General features: G+C 41.9%; 1 protein-coding gene across 2 annotated transcripts in view; it reads left to right on the forward strand.

The window, feature by feature from the left end:
- PDE6C (phosphodiesterase 6C) overlaps nt 1–22,133 on the forward strand; it is a 61,643-nt gene that overhangs the window by 21,268 nt on the left and 18,242 nt on the right. For both annotated transcript variants that reach the window (XM_063782021.1, XM_001148438.6), the window contains exons 5-15: nt 304–378; nt 1,369–1,433; nt 1,534–1,600; nt 3,984–4,031; nt 9,472–9,621; nt 10,211–10,354; nt 11,720–11,788; nt 14,796–14,942; nt 15,176–15,283; nt 15,646–15,755; nt 20,749–20,836. In XM_063782021.1, the coding sequence (XP_063638091.1) occupies nt 304–378; nt 1,369–1,433; nt 1,534–1,600; nt 3,984–4,031; nt 9,472–9,621; nt 10,211–10,354; nt 11,720–11,788; nt 14,796–14,942; nt 15,176–15,283; nt 15,646–15,755; nt 20,749–20,836 (1,071 nt within the window). The remainder of the gene's footprint in view (nt 1–303; nt 379–1,368; nt 1,434–1,533; nt 1,601–3,983; nt 4,032–9,471; nt 9,622–10,210; nt 10,355–11,719; nt 11,789–14,795; nt 14,943–15,175; nt 15,284–15,645; nt 15,756–20,748; nt 20,837–22,133) is intronic.

Here is a 22,133-nt window from a genome sequence, read left to right on the forward strand (position 1 = left end):
ACATTGAGTATTTTGAACTATGTGCCAGGGTAGATGTTACATATGTATTATTCATTTAATCCTCACAACAATTCTTTAGTACAAATTCTATTGTTATCCCTATTTTACAGATGTAAAAGGTTAAGTAACGTGTTAACAGTCAAAAATTCCTAACCAGTATTGCTGGGAATTGTAGATCTTTCAGCACTAAAATTCCAGAATTACGTAGATTAACATAAAATATACAAACACATAAAATTCATATAAGATATGGTAGGTCATGGAACAGTGTGTTTAATGATACTTAAATCTAATTGCCTCCAGGAATTCTACGATGAATGGCCAATCAAGCTTGGAGAAGTAGAGCCTTATAAAGGTCCAAAGACACCTGATGGCAGGGTACGTGCAAATGTCTTCCTTGATGCCATCTGTGCATGGTGTCAGGTGCTAAAATTAAGAGGCCACAGTGCATAGAGCACTGGCCTGGGAAGACCTGGAGTAGTAGAAACAGCACTAGACAAGGAGTTTGAGGTTCTAGTCCCAGCTATGCCCCAAGCTAGAGCTGATTGGCCCCTGCCTTAACTCCTTGTTGAACCTCTCCGTTTCCTTTTCTATAAAGCCAGGGCTTGGTAGACCAGTGGTTCTCAACTGGAAGGGATGCATCAGAGCCACCTGCACAACATTTTAAAGAAGTACCTGGGCCCTTCTTCAGATATGTGGGATTAGAATCTCGAAGGAAGGGTTGGGTTAGGTTTACTTTCCCCCTTGACTGCAAGCTTCATGAAGGCAGAAACCCCTGTGTCCATAGCACACAGGAAAGAGAAGGGGATGGATTGTGTCCAGGCCTCAGATTCATCATCTGCCCCATGAAACAGAGAGAATAATTCTCTAGTCCCTTTCAGCTTTGGCAGTGAAACCTCCTGTTTCTGAGGCACCTGTTCAGATAAGTCACTGATGAAAGGAGGGTACGGGTCACTATATATAATGTAAAACTGACTACAGTTAAGAAATTACATGATTTGTTCTAGTGAAGTTATTAATGTCGGGTATTTCTGGACAACAAAAGGGATCACTTGAAAATAAAAACAGACTCTCTGATGATTTGGTAGCCAAAGATCCCCCCCACCCCAAAAGCTGTTTGGGGGCAATTCAACTTTTTAAAAACAAAATTTATTTTAGCCTGTGCATGTAGATAAACAGCCAATAATATTTCTGGTTTTATTATAAGTTTGTAGTCAGGATATAAGTAGTTTGATAATTTATGTTATAATATAATGTGGTTGGGAAATAAGGTTCTATTTGTAAGAGTTTTAAAGTACAAGTTCCCCAGTGAAAAATGATTTCTTTGGGAAATAACATTATTCCCATAATATCCTCTTTCTTTCTTAGGAAGTCAACTTTTATAAAATCATTGATTACATTTTACATGGAAAAGAAGAGATCAAAGTGATTCCGTGAGTATTGGCAGGAAGTTGCTGCCGCAGTTGCCGTTGTATTTCTGCACATATTGCATTTCTCTATATTGCAATGATTTTTTTTCTTCTCTTCCCCAAGGACGCCTCCTGCAGACCACTGGACACTCATTAGTGGGTTGCCAACATATGTTGCTGAAAATGGATTTGTAAGTTATTGAACAAATTCAAATTTTAAATAATATTGCAAGAAACTCTTATTAGCTAAGAGATAGATACAATTGTGAAAGCAAGAATGCATCCAATAAAAGCTAGATGGGCCGGGCGCGGTGGCTCATGCCTGTAATCCCAGCACTTTGGGAGGCTGAGGCGGGCGAATCATCTGAGGTCAGGAGTTCGAGACCAGCCTGACCAACATGGTGAAACCCCGTCTCTACTAAAAATACAAAATTAGCTGGGCATGGTGGCACATGCCTGTAATGCCAGCTACTTGGGAGGCTGAGGCAAAAGAATTGCTTGAACCCAGGAGGTGGAGATTGCAGTGAGCCGAGGTCGCGCCATTGCACTCCAGCCTGGGCAACAAAGTGAAACTCCACAAAAAAAAAAAAAAAAAAAAAAAAAGCTAGATGATCACTTCCTTTGGCATAGGACAAAGGAGAGAAGAATCTTGACAGTCAAATGTAGGTTAACTGGAGACTTCTGAACTCTACACAGAAATATTTAGTCAGCATGAGAAAGGTTCCTCCATCCCTCAATTTCTTATTCTGCAGCCACACACATTTCAGATACCCTTTGGAATCCAATGACTATGATTTAATGACTGGGTTTAATTCTATCTCAAGTACATCAGTCAATTTTTTAAAGCATAAATGTGGGGGATGGGGTGGGGATGGTGTGGGATGTGGAACTTTTCAATATTGAGTTAAAAGCTTGGGCCTCTAAGGTCTTGACCCACCTGTAAATGTTCTTATAACATTTAGAACATAATGTTCTTCAAAGAAAGGACTAAAACAGATAATTGCTGATGAAAAGTTTAAAAAAGAATAGGCTGCTTTTTGCCTCTTCAAAAACACAGTTGAAGGGTGCTCAGCCCATCAAATGATGTAATTTATTCAAGTTAGATCATGAAATTAATGCATGGCATGAAAGATTCCTTAAATTTTTAGGCTATATATGCTTATAAAAACTTTGAAAGATTCTCGCATTTTCTGTGTAAGAGTACCACAAAAATAGTAGACATGGTTCATTCAATTATTCTCAGAAAGCACTTACCTTGGGGCCGAGAGGCAGGCAGAGTTTGGTGAGGTGGGGATTTAAGGAGGGAGCCTACTTAGATCTTGTTAGATTGTTAGTTTTTTAGGACTTTTGTGAGCAAGTTGTTAAACTGTTGGCAGCTTGAAATCTCCCATGGCAAGAGAATTGGGACCATGGAAATTGGCAACTGATACAAGCCAAGGATTTCCCCAATTCCCAGCCAGGAGAGCTGATTTCCCCAGCACCCATTCTGGAGCTCACAGTTCTAGTTCCATCCCATAGATTTAAACAAATCACTTAACCTCTTTAGGCTTCCATTTGTTCTTTTTTTTTTTAAAGTATGAACTTAATTGCTAAGATCCCTTCTGGCTTTAAAATGCTGTGATAGCTGGGTGTGGTGGCTCACGCCTGTAATCGTAGCACTTTGGGAGGCCAAGGCAGGTGGATTGCCTGAGGTCAAGAGTTCGAGACCAGCCTGGCCAACATGGTGAAACCTCGTCTTTACTAAAAATACAAAAATTAGTTGGGCTTGGTGGTGGGTGCCTGTAATCCCAGCTACTTGGGAGGCTGAGGCAGGAGAATTGTTTGAACCCAGGAGGTGGAGGTTGCAGAGAGCTGAGATCGCGCCATTGCACTCCAGCCTGGGAAACAGAGCAAAAACTCCATCTCATAAAATATAAAAAATAAAATCAAATAAAATGCTATGATTTTAATTATCTCTTGGAAAGACATGGTCTTTTAAGATCCATTTGTGATTATGACCCAAGGTACAGAAAACTTAAAATGACCCAAAGTTGAGTGATTTCTTGTCCTTATAGATGTGAGCAATAGTCTGTGAATTCCACTAAGTAAAGTGATATCTCTCACTGAATCCTTACTTTGGTGTAACTGAAAACTTATCTGGCTGTTTCCTCCTGCCTCTTAACCATCATCTTCTAACCCAAATCTCACTTTAGGAAGAAGAAGAAGACGAAGAAAAGCAATCCTAGCTCTGCTGCTCATACTGGCTGTAGCAGAGCTAGGATTTCTCAGCTTTCTCCTCCCCTTGGCCTGAGCAGCCTGTTGCTTTGAATTTGAAGGGGATTCCCTGGAGTCTGGGGGAGTGGGAAGGGGCAGAGACGGTACCACATATCCTCCAGTGATTTAATTAGCAGCAGGGAAGCCATCTTGAATGAGTTGTTAGCAGCTGTGGCCTAGTTGAGGTCCATTTGCCCGCAAGCAGTCAAGAGCCGTGTAGGAAATCCTCACTCCCAATGCGTTCTTTCTTATTCTGCTTTGTGGATCAAGAGGGCTCCACTACACAATATTTCAGACCATTTGTCTCCTCTTGCCTTCCAGATCTGTAACATGATGAATGCCCCTGCGGATGAATACTTCACATTTCAGGTAACTGCACTCTGGGTCAGGCCTCACCTCTTGGGGCTGGGGTAGAGGAGTGGATGCTCTCGCCTCTCCTCCACCCCCAGAGTCCGCCTGATGCTCAGGTGTGGCCACAGGCACACACGGGTCCATCTCCCACTCACCCTGGCTGGGCCAGCAAGTAGCAGATTCTTCAGTGAAGGAAGAAAAGAAAGATAAGACAGAAGGCCAGGGAGGGGACCTGCCACTCCTCCATTTGCTCACACTCCTGGTCATTTACGGCAGTGGTCCCCAACCTTTTTGGCACCAGGGACCGGTTTTGTGGAAGACAATTTTTCCACAGAATGAGGGTGGGGTGGGAGATGGTTTTGGGATGAAACTTCCACCTCCGATCATCAGGCATTAGTTAGATTCTCATAAGGACGGCACAACCCAGATACCTCACATGCGCGGTTCACAAGATGGTTCACACTCCTATGAGAATCTGTTGCTGCTGATGATCTGACAGGAGGTGGAGCTCAGACGGTAATGTGAGCAATGGGGAGTGACTGTAAATACAGATGAAGTTTCGCCCGAGTACCCACTGCTCTCCTCCTGCTGTACAACCTGCTGGTTCCTAACAGGCCATGGGCCAGTACTGGTTTACAGTCCAGGGGTTGGGGACCCCTGATCTAAGGGCTCAACAGTTCCTGGCACAGCATTCATGCTCAATAAACGTTCTCTGCATGCATGAATGGCTGGCTACCTCCTACATCCTGAATCCTGCTCTCCTGGTGGTTTTCTCAGCAGCCCTTCCCTGCAGCTTATTGCAACTGTTCTCAGGAAAATCAACAATTCTGATTGAATCTTCAGAGCTTCTCCTGCTGTTAGACTCGGTTGTATCCTTCCTTCTCCACTGTGCAGAGACCCACTGCCTGGGGAATCTGCCTCCACTCACCACCAGATGCTCCCAGGAATCAGCTTCTGTATGTGCTACTCTAGCTGACCCACTTCTCCCCATCAGGGCTTCCTGCTGGAACCTGGCTGCAGACCCGAGTTGATCCCTCCCCGCCCCCCGAGTTCATCCAGCCCACCAGAAGGGCCAGCCTGTCATCTTCACCACCCCCTCCCCAACTGTCACCCCCCACCTGTCATCTCTGCCACTCCCTTCTCTACCTGCCCATCCCTCCTCACCTGTCATCTCTGCCACCCACTCCCCACCTGTCACCTCCTCCCAACCTGACTGTTAGAGATAAACTGGCATTTGGCTCCACAGCCTCTTATTTTCTGCCTCTGGGCACTTGTTATTCTCTGTCCTGTATTTAAAAAAACATCCCCTTAGAGCCCTGATCTCAGTCACAAATAGAGACTGCCCTCCCCGGTGGGTACCGTTGGGGTCTGTTTTTCTGTCTCTCTCACATACAGAGCCCCATCTCTGCCTTTTAGGAAAAGCCAGCCTTCCCCAGGCTGCAGCGTGCCTCCTTAGCGGCAGAACCACACCACACCTTGGGGAAAGCTGTACACACTTGCTTCGTTACGTGCATCTGCCTGCTCCTCCCTTTGCTGATTGACATGGAAAACATGTAAACACCATATGGCTGCTCTAGCTCCTTCCTCCTTGCAATTGAAGCTTATTTGTGACCATGCTGTGCCCAGGCCTGACCCCTATATTTATGGCAGGTGGATGTCAGAATAGGATGCATGCCAGCAAAAGGGCGACAATGATTTTCTAGAGTCTGAACCTTAAGCAGTCATTGTCTAAACAGGGAGTGGGAATGGAGCTGGCCCAGGAGAACGCAGGCTGCTCTGAAATGTGAGGCCCTTTGCTTTCTCTCATGCTCCACTGCAGCTACTGCTCTGATGTGCTCTCATGGCCTGGGCAGAGAGGAGGCCTGGGGCCTCCCTGGGGCCTTGGGGAGTCCCCAGTGTGGGATAAACCTCCAGGCCACAGGGATTTCCCAGTTCTCTGGGAAACATCACTGTGGTGCCCATGAAAATGTGCTTCTCAGATCTCCACCTGTGGGAAGTGTAGCCGTGCAATGGCTGCTGGCCTGAAATCCATGGTCACATCTGTGCTGAGGCCACACGCTCCACAGGCCACTCCCAATTGGTAACTAAGTGTGGCAGGGACAGTAAAGCAGGCCTGCTCCTGCAAGACAGCCAGATCCCCTGCCAGGCAGCTTGGGCCCTAGGAATGCCTAACAGCTCTGCAAACAGTTTCAGAACAGCACGGTGGTCTAAGGGGCTCCCCTCAACCTTCCATCCTTCCGTTTCTCCTTTGCAAAGGGTCGGGACTGCATCTCTGTCTGATGTCTCTCTCAGCACCCCCAGCCTCCCTCCCCACTGCTCCTCAACGGCATCACCTGTGCATCATTCCACACAGCGGACTAGGACGGGTGACCGCCCTCCCCAAACCACCACCCTCCTTTTGTGCTCCGTCTTCTGATTCTGTCTCTCCCTGCTCAGGCCCCACCCTGATTCTTACGATTCCTTTTTGCACCTGAGAAGTTTGATAGACAAGCCAATGATATAAAAAGAACTGCCATCAGAGCAAACCTGCAAAGGCAGTGGTTCTCACACTGTGTTTCTTGGGAGCATAATGGATTCATTTCCTATTGCTGCTGTCACGAATTGCCACTGAGTGGTTTAAAACCACACGAAATGTATTATCTCACAGTTCTGGAGGTCAGAATTCCAAAATGAGTCTTCTTGGGCTAAAATCACGGCGCTGGTGGGACTCTTGCTTTCTGGAGGCTCTGGGGATAATTCATCTCCTTGCCTTTTCCAGCTTCTCAGGGCCGCCCGCCTTCCTTGCCTGGTGACCCTTCCCCTGGCAGAGCCAGCAGCACCATCACTCTGACCTTGCTTTTGTCATCATAGCTCCTTCTCCCATTCTGATTCTAACCTCTCTTCTACTTTTAAGGATCCTTGTAATTACATTGGGTCCACCTGGAACATCCAGGCTAATTTCCCCATCTTAAGGCCAGCTACTTAGCAACCATCATTCTATCTGCAACCTTAGTTCCCCTGTGTTGTGTATGATAACATATTCACAGGTTCCAGAGATTAGGATATAGACATCTTTGGGGGCCATTGTTCTGCCTGCCATAGGGTTCCTCGAAGTGGACTAAGGGGTCTTCCTTTAACATCAATTAAAGTGGTCCTAATTCACAGGAGGAAAAGTGTATAGAATTTCCTCAGTTTTTTGTCCTACTAATTTTTCTTAAACCTTGGGTTCCTTCTGTCACTTGTCTGTCAGTAAGCTCTAACTAATGGCAAAGCACAAGAATATGAACTGGTAGCAAATGAATATTTCCTGAAACACCAAGAAGCAGTCAGCAAAGCTTATTTTGGAAGCTTTAACAAATACACATGAAGTTCTTTCACACGCATGTGATATATTTTCTATTACTGATTTTGTCCTTGGTTCGTATGATGGTGTAAGTACATAAATATTTCTTATTGTTTTCCAAAGATGCAGGCTTTGCAAGCACTATGCACTGCATCTTTTTTCTAAAGCTTTGACCATCAGGAGACAGATGTTGAGGTTTGGTTCCTCTGCTTTTCATTCCATGTATAATGACTACATAGAGTAGTAACAAGTTACTTAGATTGAGCACTTATTACATGCTCAGTCTAAATGTTAAATTGTGGTTCAGGCTATAAGTGCAGTTGGAATTCCAAAACAGAAAAGTTCTTTATGAGTTAGAAAAATTAGAAAGGCTTCATGGGAGAGCCAAGACTTAACAGGGGCCTGTAAGGATGACTAAGTAAGCCAAGGGAAGTCTTCAAGAACAAATAATGTGGTGTGTTGAGTGCTTGTCTATCTTTGCCTTAGCTACATACTGTGCAAATGCTACATCATGGTTCTCAAACTTCAGAGGGCATCAGAATTACCTGGGAAGCTTATTGAAGATGCATGCCCAGGCCGGGCGTAGTGACTCACGCCTGTAATCCCAGCAGTTTGGGAGGCTGAGGCGGGCGGATCACTTGAGGTCAGGAGTTCAAGATCAGCCTGGCCAACATGGTAAAACCTCATCTTTACTAAAAATACAAAAATTAGCCAGGCTTGGTGGGGCATGCTTGTAATCCCAGCTACTCGTGAGGCTGAGGCAGGAGAATCACTTGAACCTGGGAGGCAGAGGTTGCAGTGAGCCAAGATTGTGCCGTTGTACTCCAGCTTGGGTGACACAGTGAGACCCTGTCTCAAAAAAAAAAAAAAAATTAAACAAACTAAAACAAATCTGTTACACGTGGTCCTTGGACCACACTTTGAGAAACACTCCTAAACTTTTGTGCCTGCATCCCTCGACTAGACCCTAAGCATCTTGAGGGCAAGACCTGTGATTTATTCTTTGTACCTTCAGCAACTGCCCCAGTTCCTGGCATACCACAGAGGCCTGACAAATGTTTACTCAACTCAACACACCACAGGATGAAAGACTATCTTCATGGATCAGTCAGAAAAACAAAAACCACACTAGTATTTTAACGGGAGAATTTTATTTAAGGAATTAGCTAAACAGGTGTTAGAAGATAGAAAAAGTGTAAAGGGAACAGTGAGGTAACATAGTGGTAAGAAGCACTTCCCATCACTCGGGCTTGGGAAAGAAAGGGAAAAGGTTAGAATTGTCAGAAAACAGACACTTGGTTCTAGTTCACTCTACTGGATGTGCTAGAGTACATATAATGGCTGTATGGTCCTAGCCATGTTCTGACACAAAGTAGGAATTGCACATCTAACACCAAAAGATTACTCTTTCTTTTTTTTTTTGAGATGGAATTTCACTCTGCTGCCCAGGCTGGAGTGCAGTGGCACGATCTTGGCTCACTGCAGCCTCTGCCTCCGGGTTCAAGCAATTCTCCTGCCTCAGCCTCCCAAGTAGCTGGGATTACAGGTGCCCACCATCATGCCTGGCTAATTTTTGTATTTTTACTAGAGATGGGGTTTCACCATGTTGACCAGGCTGGTCTCGAGCTCCTGACCTTAGGTGATCTGCCTCCCAAAGTGCTGGGATTACAGGCTCCAGCCACTGTGCCCAGCCTTTTTCTTTAAATTAAAAATAAACTAAGTGACAGGTGGTTGGGTGGTAGCTAGAAGGGAGCAGTACAGGACAGTCTTGTAGTGATGGAATAGTGTTGTATCTTGATTCTAATGGTGGTTGAAAATCTACACAAGGGATAAATTTGCATAAAACTATATGTACACACACATATATGTGCAAAAGTAACTGCATACAAATCTTGGTAAAATCCAAATTAGCTCTGGATCGTACAATGTCTGTTTTCTGGTTTCGATATTGTACTATAGTTACACAAGACGGTAGAAAATGTACTGTACTTGTCTAAGCGTCATTACCATTGTGTGAAACTGGGTGAAGGGTACCTGAAATCTCTCTGTACATTTCTTTTGTAATATCCTGTGAATCTATGATTATTTCAAACTCAAAAGGCAAAAAAATAACTTGAGGTCCCTTCTCGTTTGTAGAAAGGACCTGTAGACGAAACTGGTTGGGTCATTAAGAATGTTTTGTCCCTGCCTATTGTCAACAAGAAAGAAGATATTGTGGGAGTGGCTACGTTTTACAACAGGAAGGATGGAAAACCTTTCGATGAGCATGATGAATACATTACCGAGGCAAGTGCAATAATAAGATAATGGAAGTCAATGCAATTCACAAAATAAGAGAGGGCGCGTAATTATTTGTTATTCTGGAATGATATTTTGAAGGGCCATTAAGACATGAGTCACACATAGCTGTAACCGATATGTTGTTATTTTGTCATTTCTATTTCCTGACTTCTATAAACTGCAACATTTTCTACCAAAGTATAAAATTTTAGCTTAACCAAAATTTGTAATAATACTCGGAAAACAGGAAAGAGGATTTTCTTCTTCTTTCTCCCACTCCTCCTTCCTGTTCCCTCTCGTTCTTATTCTTATTCTTACGCCCAGCCCCCTGCCTAATTTTTAGGTCCTGCTTGACTATACTGGTGTTGGTAACACCTCTCTCTTCTATTCATGGTGCATGGTACACTTTAAAAAGCAATAATTCAGCCAGTTTTATTGTCTGAAGCTGATTATTAGTATGTTTTTCTTAAATTAAAAGAAGGAATGGGGTGGTTGATGATGGAAGGGAGATGGATAGAAAAGCGTGCAGATTGTTGCCTCCAAACCAATTTTCCTTTCACTGAAGAGAATTAGAATCACCTTTTATCCATTTCAGACTCTCACACAATTTCTTGGATGGTCTCTTTTAAATACTGACACCTACGATAAGATGAATAAGCTAGAAAACAGAAAGGACATTGCTCAGGAAATGCTCATGAACCAAACCAAAGCCACTCCTGAAGAAATTAAGTCCATTTTGGTAAGTGGGAAATTCAGTCCTGTGGACATAAGATGTTACCTAACCACATATTCTAGAAGTCATCTAATTACCCAGGGGTCTGACAAATGCAAATGGTTTACTCCTGGGCTGAGAGAGAGAGAGACAGGGAAGGAGGGGTTGGAAGAAGACATGGATGGCCCAGTGTACAGAGACCCTTACTGGAAGTACAGCTGCTTGGCTGGAATAGCACTTTGTTCAAAACAGCCCTGGGGCTATGGGAGCTATAGCAAGAAAAATATATATATATTTTAGGAAGGGAAATGTATCAGTCAGCTATTGTCATATAATGCTGCATAACAACAACCCTAATGCCTCAGTGTCATGCAGTAATGAACCTCTATCTCTCACTCACATTTGTGGGTTGACCAGGCTTTGATTGACAGTGGCTGGACTTGGCTCCAAGCTATGAATTTGGTTTGCTCGATGTGTCTCTCATCCTTCTTGGACCAGGAGCTACCTGATAGATGTCCTTCTCACAGAGATGACAGAAGTGCAAGAGAGCAAACCTAATTGTGCAGGCATACTTCAGGTTTTCGCTCACATCACATTCACCAAAATGCTCATTGGCCAAAGAAAGCCACATCACGAAGACCAACCTTATAGATGATGGGGGAGCAAGTGGATATTTGCTAACCATGTTCTAATCACCACAAAATGAAGGGAAAATATCATGTGCCCACCATCTCTATTTCTTTTATTTCCCTGGCTCTGTGTGTGTGTGTGTGTGTGTGTGTGTGTGTGTGTGTGTGTGTGTGTAGTTTTGCTGGAGTGGGTTGGTTTTGGTGAGCATGTTGGTTTTTGGTTTTGCCGAGTGGTTTGAGTGTAATTCAGTTTGATAGTTTGAGATGTTAAAGATGAGAAGATCTGGGGGTAATAAAGGGAACTGTGATAAGCTAATACAAAAATAAATGTAAGCCACTCATTTTTTCTTTCCTACATGCAAACAACCCACACCTCTTTAAAAAAAACCAGCTACTGTAATCATTTTGGGGGAATTTTAAAAATCAAATATATTAGATTATTTCTTGAAAAAAGTCTTCATAATCAGGTGCTATAGGTCTTTGTATCCATGACAAAGAATGCATCTTTGCCATGGAACTCATTGTAGTATATTTTATTTATTTACTTATTTTTAGAGATGGGGTCTCACTCTCTCACCTAGGCTGGATTGCAGTGGTGCCATCATAGCTCACTGCATCTTCCAACTCCTGGGCTCCAGGGATCTTCCCGCCTCTTCCTCCCACATATTTTAAATATATCTTAACTAAGATTGTAATAGTAGAGGAATCAGATGGAAATCTTCTCCTTTAGGAATTTCACACCTCAATTGCTTTTACATTTTAGAAATTTCAAGAGAAGTTAAATGTTGATGTAATTGACGACTGTGAAGAAAAACAACTTGTTGCAATTTTGGTAAGTGTTTTCTTTCTAACCTTAATGCCTGTTAAATAGAGGCATTATAAATCAATAATATATTAGGACATGCTTTCTTGTTTTTCAAGTAAATGTTGAGTTTTCTCTTTCCTGATATTTCTCAAGGCTAAAAAGAAAGAATTCTTCTAAAGATTGATCTTTTGATTCCCTGCTTTTCTTCATCTTTGTCGCCTCTGGTCCAATTCATACAGATAATTTACAATTGTAGGTAGCCTAGACTACTGCTTAGGGGACTTCAGGCACAGAATCTAGGGATATCAAGGCACAGTTTATTTTAATAGCTTTGGATGACACCATGGCCACCACAGAGAACATGACAGAGTTAGCGTGGAGCATGGATCTTTCTAGGCACTGGCACCGCCTGCCATTTCTAGCTTCTCTTCTGGCGTCTGAAGGCTCCATTCTTTCCTGTTGTTGCCAGTAGGCCATCCCTACTATTTTTCTTTGAAATTAACTTTCCCACTTCACTAATTCTGTCTTTTGTTGTGCCCAATCAACTGTTAAACTCGCTCAATAAGTTCGTAATTTCAGAGATTTTTTTTCAGTTCTAGAAGGTACATTTAATTCTTTTGTTAAGATTCTAACTCTGTGTTAAAACTTTTCATCATTTGATCTATTTTGACTATTTTCCCTTGTATTTTAATAAATGTATTGATGTGTATTATTTTAAGGTACCCATCTTAATACCAGAATCACCTGTAGATCTGATTCTACTGTTTATTTTTACACCTGGGTTCTAGTCATTTGATCCTGTTTTAAAGCATGCCTTATGCTTTTAAAATAAAAAATCAGATATTGTAGATAAAAACGTGTAGGGGCTCTGAGTGATATTATCCTTCTGCAAAGAGCATTAGAGTTTCTTCTGGCAGGTGAGAGAATTGTTTTAGATTTCATTTGGGATGATCTTTTTTGGTTTTATTCCTACTATTAGGGTGGAGCCCTTGTTTCTAGAAAGTGGCTCCTCTGGAATCCATGAAATCCTGGGATATTTACGAAGACCCCAAGACCTTGAATTTCAGAGGATTGAATTCCTTCTGATTGAAATGGAAATATCACACTTAATTTCCTTACTAACTGCTATAACCTGTTTTCCACCGTCTCTTTCCGATCCGTGATGTGAGCATTCTTTCTAAACTAAGACACATCGACTATCTCACCTTCTCCCTTTCCATCTTTTGTGGGCTCTGTCCTCCCACCCAGGGCCTTTGCTCTGCTACCATAAGACTGTTGGTCTTTGACCCTTTTTTGGGGCTTACTTCCCACCCCCGTGTTTTCATGTCATCTGAGGTTCCCTTTTCTCCCATTTTGCTTGGCTCCACCTTTGGCACCATCCTCTCAGCCTGGCCCAGAAGACCACCCTTTCTTCTCCCCACCTGCCCTCAACAATAGGCATCTTCTTGGAAAACAAAACTTTTATTGACATCCGTGTCACCAGAAATTCTCTAATTTCTTATTTAAAGGAAGAAGGATCTTATGTTGTAGAAGCAATAAAGTGGACAAAGAACCAGTAGACTTCCTAAAAAACCAGCCTATTTTGAATGTAAAATCTACTCAGGGCAAATCCCAAATCGTTGTTGCATAAAATTGAGGAACGTAACAAATATTTCAGAGGAGTTCTCCAAAATTATCCTGGCATCATTTCCCAGCTACGTAATTGTTTGTCCATCTTCACGTACCTGAGTCTCTCTCCAGGCCTGCACTTTCATGTTACCTCCAGGGAAGGCTCAGCTGATTTTCTGGGTGTAGCAACAGTTCTTTGCAAGAGTGTGAGGGGCCAGCCCAGGCTCAGGGGCTGGGGGGACCAGAAACCGTAATTTTGTTTTAAATAGCTATATACCATTCGGTGTTGAAATCTGTGTAAGTAGAGCATGGCTGTCCCCTGAAAAACATTAAACTTACTAAGGGGAGTGACCTCCCTTTCCCTCTGTTTGTGTCCTCCTCAGTGCACTAGTAAGGACATACTACACATTCAAATAAATACCCATTGAACTGAATCTCTCCTGCGGATCTGTCTGGTAGACCCACATAGTTGTTGCTAATTTCTGCCTCTTAGCACTTTCTCACCCACATGGAATCGTCTCTCCGCTTCCTTCTGCCAGCTCAGCTGCATGCATGTCCCTCCAGCATCTCTCCTCCTTTAATTTCCCCACTTGTCCAAGGACATTCAGTTTCTCCCTCGGCATGGAGCACTGGCCATACTCTCTGATTATTCTAAGTGCTTACTTTTCACTCGTATATATTTTATAGCCACTTTAATAAGTTAAGTTCCTTAAAGGCAAGATCCATATTTTTATTTCTCAAGTCGCACCAATGCCATGTGTCTACTTGGCTATTTTTTCACATAATCCGAAATCCTAACCAGATGTGAGTTAAATGAAATGTCTGCAAGTATACCTATGTACTGCAGGGCAATCATTGGTTTATCCATCCACTCATTCATTCAACAGGCATTTCCTGAGCACCTTCATGGGACAGGACCTGCAGATTTGGGATATGGCAGCAAATAAGCAGATGATCCCCACCCTCGGGGAGCTCACATTCTAGTGGGAAACTGTCACTGAGCACATAAAGAAAATTCAAGAGAATTGAATTAAGCAGTCGTTTACTGTTTACTGAATATTTCTTGAACAGAAAAAAAGTTGAGTATCAAAAATGAGTAAGGCTTTTGTAACTAAACATTTTATTTTGCATCATAGAAAGAAAAGAGCTACTGGAGTTGGATTTAGAATGGTAACCCATCACTTAGAAAGTCTTTAATATGGCCAAGTCTCAGTTTCATCACCTGTAAAATGGAGATAATCGTGTAGGCCTGCCGTTAGCATAATCTGTGCAAACAGCATCATCCAGTGCCTGGCACATGGTGGTTCAGTGAATCACACATTGTGTTCTTTTATTGTAATTTTGGTTTACACCCAATGTTGGCTATGGGAGTGGAAAGGGAAAACAGATGAATGTAATCTGAAACAACCCATCCTTATTTCAACAGAAAGAGGACTTGCCAGACCCACGCTCAGCAGAACTGTACGAATTCCGCTTCAGTGACTTCCCTCTTACAGAGCACGGATTGATTAAATGTGGAATACGACTGTTTTTTGAAATAAATGTGGTGGAGAAATTCAAAGTACCTGTAGAGGTCAGATGGTATTTAATTTAAAATACTGTGTGATTCTGTGGCTCTGCTTCACTGATGTTTTCTGTGGTTCAAAAGATGGACTCAGTTTGAATTTTAAATTATTATTAACTTTCTAAATACATCAGCTTAACCCCTGTCAACAAGACCAACACATCTTTTTAGATAAGATTGCCACAGACCTTCTAACCTTTAGAATTCTATTCCAAAGTCTGAATGGTGTCATCTTCTTTTAGGTTCTTACCAGATGGATGTACACTGTGAGGAAAGGGTACCGAGCTGTCACTTACCACAATTGGCGGCATGGGTTCAACGTGGGGCAGACCATGTTTACTTTGCTGATGGTAGGTACAGAGGGCTGTAAATCCTTGTAAACCTGCAGATTTCCCATTTGAGCATGATGAGAAATAGGTATGGTCCATCATTTTAGATCAGTAATTTAAAAATTCAGGGCACAAACCCCTCTCCGCTGCAGATGAGTCCCAGTATCCTTGAGCACCGGTGGGATGATCATTCAGACATTCACACACTTACCTTCTTAAAGGAAGGTTCAGTCTTCACCCACAGTACTACAATACTCACAACAAATAAAGTGAACTTGCTCCAGAAACCTAGTGGGCCTATTCTCTATTGCAGGCTACACTTGGTATAGAGGTATATTAATTCAAATAAATTATAGATATACATATATATGTTATTTTTTTAGACAGGAAGATTAAAGAAGTACTACACAGATCTCGAAGCCTTTGCCATGCTTGCTGCTGCTTTCTGCCATGATATTGACCACAGAGGCACCAATAATTTGTACCAGATGAAGTAAGTGAACACATGTCCAATGTTGACACATATTGGTGGACATTGGAAAGTACTTAGGGTGAGAAAAACGCTTCTCCCTATTCCTTGGCCCAGTCAATGCCTCTTTGCCATGTTGGAAATTCCAGGGCTGGATTCTATTCCCTCCCAAGCTTCCGCCTTCACGATAACGTTGCTCTTTCTCCCTAGGTGCTTGCGTCCCCCTTTCCTTTCTGTTTTCATTTCCAGATGTGCCTCTGCCTTCTTCCTATAGGCCTTCAGGCTTTCTTCTCTCAACTTTGTTTAATCAGAGTATTGAATTCCTATATTAAAGTGCATGAATCTGGCTGGGCACAGTGGCTCGCACCTGAAATCCCAGCACTTTGGGAGAGTGAGGCGGGCGGATCAAGTGAGGTCAGTTCAAGACCAACCTGGCCAACATGGCGAAACCCTGTCTCTACTAAAAGTACAAAAATTAGTTGGGTGTGGCACACCTGGGATTATAGGCACATGTCTATAGGAGGTAGACATGTGCCTCTGAGGTAGGAGAAACACTTGAACCCAGGAGGCAGAGGTTGTAGTGAGCCAAGATTGCACTACTGCACTCCAGCTGGAGCGACAAAGAGAGACTCTGTCTCGAAAAAAATTAAAAATAAAAAACAAGTACATAAGGTACATGAATGTTAGGCTTACACTTGTACACTCCTATGGAGCACTCCCCAGCTCAGGCTAGAGAATACTACCCCTGGGCTCACTACCCTTCACTTCCCTGGTCTTTTTGCTTCTGCCAAACTTTAGCTGGTCTTCCATCTTAACATCGATGCCATCTTTCTCTCTTGCCCCAAGAAAGGAAGTACAATAAGAAGGGTGCAAGCTCTGGGCTCAGGCAGATTTGGATTCACTGGGTCACAAATTATTTAAACTTTCTAAGCCTCAATTTCCTCATCTGGAAAGTAAGAATTATAATAATGGTACCCAGCACATAAGGTTGTTGTAAAGATTAAATATGATCATGCATATAAAGCCCTCAACTCATGGTAGGATCTTGGCAGTTAATAAATATTAGGTATGATTGCTGGGCGCGGTGGCTCACGCCTATAATCCCAGCACTTTGGGAGGCTGAGGAGGGCAGATCACGAGGTCAGGAGTTGGACACCAGCCTTGCCAACATGGTGAAACCCCATCTTTACTAGAAATACAAAAATTAGCTGGACGTTGTGGCGTGTACCTGTAATCTCAGCTACTTGAGAGGGTGAGGCAGGATAATTGTTTGAACCCAGGAGGCAGAGGTTGAAGTGAGCTGAGGTCACGCCACTGCACTCCAGCCTGGGTGACAGAGCAAGACTCAGTCTCGGAAAATAAATAAATAAATAAACTTTAGGTATTATTATGGTTACTATTATTGTTGTGATGTCATTGGACTATTCATTCACCAGTATTGCTCATGGCCAGCCCAGTTCCTTGATAATGGGTTTTAAGATGGTCTATCTGCCTTAGCCACACTTCATTCTCATTTCTGACACATGAACTACCCCTCTCCAGAAGTAGTGAAGTGTTGTAGACAGACTGAATGGGCTTTGGAGTCTTGGGTTTGTGGGGACCAACTACTTCTTGGTTGGGGGATCTTGGACAAGTCATTTAATCTATTTGAGATTCAGTTTCTTAGCCATGAGATGTATAAAGTGTTGACCTCTCAAAGATTGTTGTGAGAATCCAGTGAAATTACGTATGTGAAACCTACTTGAGAAAGTGCCTGCTAGGCAGGTTTCACATATATAATTTCATTGAGCGAAAAGCACTTTGTAAGCAGTGACTCCTCATCTTCAGCAATTCTACCTATTATTAGGCTTTGTCTTGAAAAGATGATCTCCATCCAGACTTGAGGCAAGAGACATCTTCATCTCAAAGGTTCCAGCCTACACTGGCCGCTCGCTCCTCCAGAATGCAAGTCCCCTGACAGTCACTGAAGTCCTCGTCCTCCTTCTTGATCAGTAGTATACTAGCCAATTCAGTTCCAGAGAAACAAATTGAGCATCTATTGCGTGCTAGTAAGGACTTGATACCTACTGCCTCATTTAACCTTCACAGCACAGTGAAGGGAGGTGCCATATAGGAGGTACTAGTATCCCCCACTTTAACTGATGAGCTCAAAAGATGAAGTCAAACCTTCCCTAGGTTATAGGAAGTAGCAGGATTGAAGTTGCCATCTTGCCTCCAGGTTTGCAGGAAAGATGCATGCAGCCACACCCTGCCCTCTGCATTGGCCTGGTTTTCTTTCATCATTCCTCCTCTGTAAACTCAACTGTATGGGCATGTGGTGATGGAAGGGCTTCCTGACTGCAGACTGTCAGTGTGTGTGAATGTCTGTGTGTGTATATAAATAATATATATATTTTTTTGAGACAGGGTCTTACCCTGTCACCCAGGGACTGCAGTGGCATGATCACGGCTCACTGCAGCCTTGACCTCTGGGGCCCAAGCAATCCTCCCACCTCAGCCTCCCAAGTAGCTGGGACTACAGGTGTATGCTACCATGCCTGGCTAACTTTTAAGTTGTTTTTGTAGAGACAGGGCCTCCCTATGTTGCCCAGGCTGGTGTTGAACTCCTGGGCTCAAGCAATCCTCCTGCCTCAGCCTCCCAAGGTGCTGGGATTACAGGCCTGAGCTACTGTATGTGGCCAACTAATTCTTTTTTTTTTTTTCACTAAATCATTTGTGAGTCGGCTGCAATACTAGATTTCATTCCTAAATATTGCAGCATATATTTATTAAGAATTAGGAGGACATTCACCTACATAAACACAATACAATGATCACCCTCAGTATTGGTACAATAATATTATCTAATATAAAGTGTTTTTTAAAAATTTTCCAATTACCACAATAATGTCCTTTATAGCTATTTTTTCCTTCTAATTCAAGATCTAATCAAGGAGCACACTTTGCATTTAGTTGTCAAATATCTTTAATCTCCTTTAATCTGGAGTAGTTGCTCAACCTTTTTATGTGTTTCAGGATGTTGATGTTTTTGAAGAGTCTAGGCCAACTATTTTGCAGAATATCTTTCAATTTGGATTTAACCACTTGTTTCCTGATTAATAAATTCAGACTAAACATTTTTTTGGCAGGAATACTACATAGGTGATGCTGTGTCCTTCTCAATGCATTGTGTCAAGAAGCCCATGATATCAATTTTATTTATGGACGATGTCCAGAAGATCTCTTTATGTAAAGGAACATTTTCTCCTTTGCAATTAATAAGTAATATGTGAAACGTTATTTTGAGATCAGATGAATATCTAGCTTCCCAATAACATTTTTTAACTAATGTTTTTAAACCTAAAGGAATTAAAGATACCACTCCTTTCTGACTAGATTTGAGCTTTATTCATTTTTAAAAATATACATTTTAAATTGCTACATAATAGATATACATACTTTTGGGATACATGATATTTTGATACATTCATATGATGTGCAATAGTCAAATCAGGATAATTGAGATATCCATCACCTTGAACATTTATGATTTCTTTATGCTGGGAATATTCAAATTATTCTTTACTAGCTATTTTGAAATAACAATGGATTGTTGTTTGCTATAGTTACTCTGTTAATTTATTGAACAGTAGGTCTTATTTCTTCTACCTACCTGTATATTTGTACCCATTAATCAACCTGTCTTCATCCTTCCCACCTCCCTACCCTTCCTGGCCTCTGATAACCACCAAACTACTCTCTATCTTCAAATAAAGAAAATGTGGTGCGTGTATATATATATATAGTATATATAGTACATATATAGTATATATATAGTACATATATAGTGTATATATATAGTACATATATAGTGTATATATATAGTACATATATAGTGTATATATATAGTACATATATAGTGTATTTATATAGTATATATATAGTACATATATAGTATATTTATATAGTATATATATAGTGTATATATACACTATATCGATATAGTATATATATAATAGAATATTATTCAGCCTCCAAAATAATGAAATCTTGTCATTTGCAGCAATATGGATGGAACTGGAGATTATTTTGTTAAGTGAAATAAGCCAGGCACAGAGAGTCAAATATCACATGTTCTCACTCATATATGGAGGCTTCAAAAGTGGATCTCAGAAGATAGAAAGCAGTTTGATGGTTATAGAAACTGGGATTTACTCATTTTTTAAAAAATCTCTAATCCCAACACAGAGTAGTTGTTTAAATATGTGTTAAAATTATGATCGATTATAATATTGATCAGATATGGCCTAATTATTCCCCAACTAAAGTATTTGCTTTCCCTGACCTGCCAGTAACCTGGCAATGACCTCTCTCAGCCTAAAGTTTTGTTCTCCATGAAATAAATAAAGCTTCTCTACTAAGGCTACCAGCCATGTTTTTTATTTCTTCTTTCTTTAAAATTATTTATTCTATATTTTCATGAGAGTCTTCACATAATCTCTAGACCTTTGACATCAGCCTCTTTTACCCTGAAGGCATTGAAGAAAAACAGGGTACAAAAGACTGGGGCCCCTACTTATATAAAGCTGTGATCTAATCGTTAATAAATGGGAAGGAACAGGGAGATACATTTATCTCACTGTCTTGGGGGAGGAGAGAAATGTTACCTTATAGTGCTTTTCATCTTGGTTCTATGCAGATAACCTATGGGCCTCCACATGTTTGCTATATGTTTTATAAGTCATAGTCCACCGCCATAAGCCCCAGGGAACTTAAAGAATTTAGATACAAGGAGCTGAACTCCTTAGTTTAAACAATTAAATCATTTATGCATTCAACAAATTAAGGTTTTTTTTTCCAAAAGAGCATATTCTCATCTTCTAAATCTAGAAAATCTTTTCCAATATGTTATTTTTGACCACTTCACAGATAATTGAGTGAGGAGGGAGAAGAGAGACATTAAGAAAAATCCTGAATTGTATGAACCTATGTGTAATTTTTAAACAGCTAGAATCATGGCATGTTGTTTTCCTTCTAGATCCACATCTCCATTAGCAAGACTTCATGGTTCTTCTATTTTGGAGAGGCACCACCTGGAGTACAGTAAGACTCTGTTGCAGGATGAGGTACGTAAACCTCTCTTTAGGACAGCTAAACACAAATTCTGGATCAAAGCACTAACCCACAGAAAATGCTTGGAAAAAGGGTGGCCTTGAGTTACAGCAGTTGATAGTGTATACCCTTGTTGAAGTCAATTGATAGAAATTGCTATATCGAACTAGTTTTTGAACAGCCAAGTTGGAAGTAGCTGAGACAGGTGAAGAGAGCCATGGAAAGTCACAGAATCTCTGTGGGTCTGTAGGGAAAGAAGAAAAAGCTTATGGTGGATGCAAAAGGGCTCCGTGAACCCCAAGCATATGTAAATGTAAAGAGGAAAGGAGGCTACATGGTCACTGATTTTCTTATTCATTCATGGGGCATATGCTTTAGAGCATGGTCTATGCCTTTAAGAAAGTCAAGCTTTCATAGTGGAGTGTATTCACACATTCTTGCATTGCTATAAAGAAATACCTGAGACTGGGTAATTATAAAGAAAAGAGGTTTAATTCACTCCCGGTTCTGCAGGCTGTACAGGAAGCATGGCAGCATCAACCTCTGGGCAGGCCTCAAGGAGCCTACAATCATGGTGGAAGCTGAAGGGGGAGCGAGCACTTCATATGGCCAGAGCAGAAGGAAGAGAGATGCGGGGGAGGTACCACACACTTTTAAACAACCAGATCTCATGAGAATTCACTCAGTATCATGACCAAGGAGGATGGGGCTAAACCATTCATAAGAAACACTGCTCGCAAAATCCAATCACCTCCCACCAGGACCCACTTCCGACATTGGGGATTACAACTGAACATGGGGTTTGGGTGGAGACACAGATCCAAACTATATCATGGAGGTAGGCATGACGTAGCCACCATCAGAGAGGCACTGAGCCATGCTCTGAGAGTTCCAAAGGGAGAAACCACATTTGTGTGAAGACAGTGGCAGCGGAAAGGGGCAAAGAGGGTGGGATCAGAGATGGCTTTCTGCAGGAGCGGCTCAGCCCCTTGAATTCATTGTGAATTGCACATATTACGTACTACTGATCTTCCAGAGAGGGTAGTCATTCTTCTTCCCTTGATCAATTTTATTGAAGGGATATATGGGCATGTGGAAAGTTGTGGATGTTGTCTAATTATACTTTCTTAAGAACGTTCCAAACCAAAAATGATTAAGGTGAGTCATTAGATTGAGGGGAGCACTGTTTTGTCACAGGCAGTGAACTTGTTCAGAATCACATGCTCATTAGGATACATGAGCCCTCTGGAGAGTGGGCTTTTCTCACTTTTAATAATAATCTTTTATTAAAAGCTCAGGGAGAATATACAG

Source organism: Pan troglodytes, chromosome 8, assembly GCF_028858775.2.
Source record: "Pan troglodytes isolate AG18354 chromosome 8, NHGRI_mPanTro3-v2.0_pri, whole genome shotgun sequence".
Lineage (NCBI taxonomy): Eukaryota > Metazoa > Chordata > Mammalia > Primates > Hominidae > Pan > Pan troglodytes.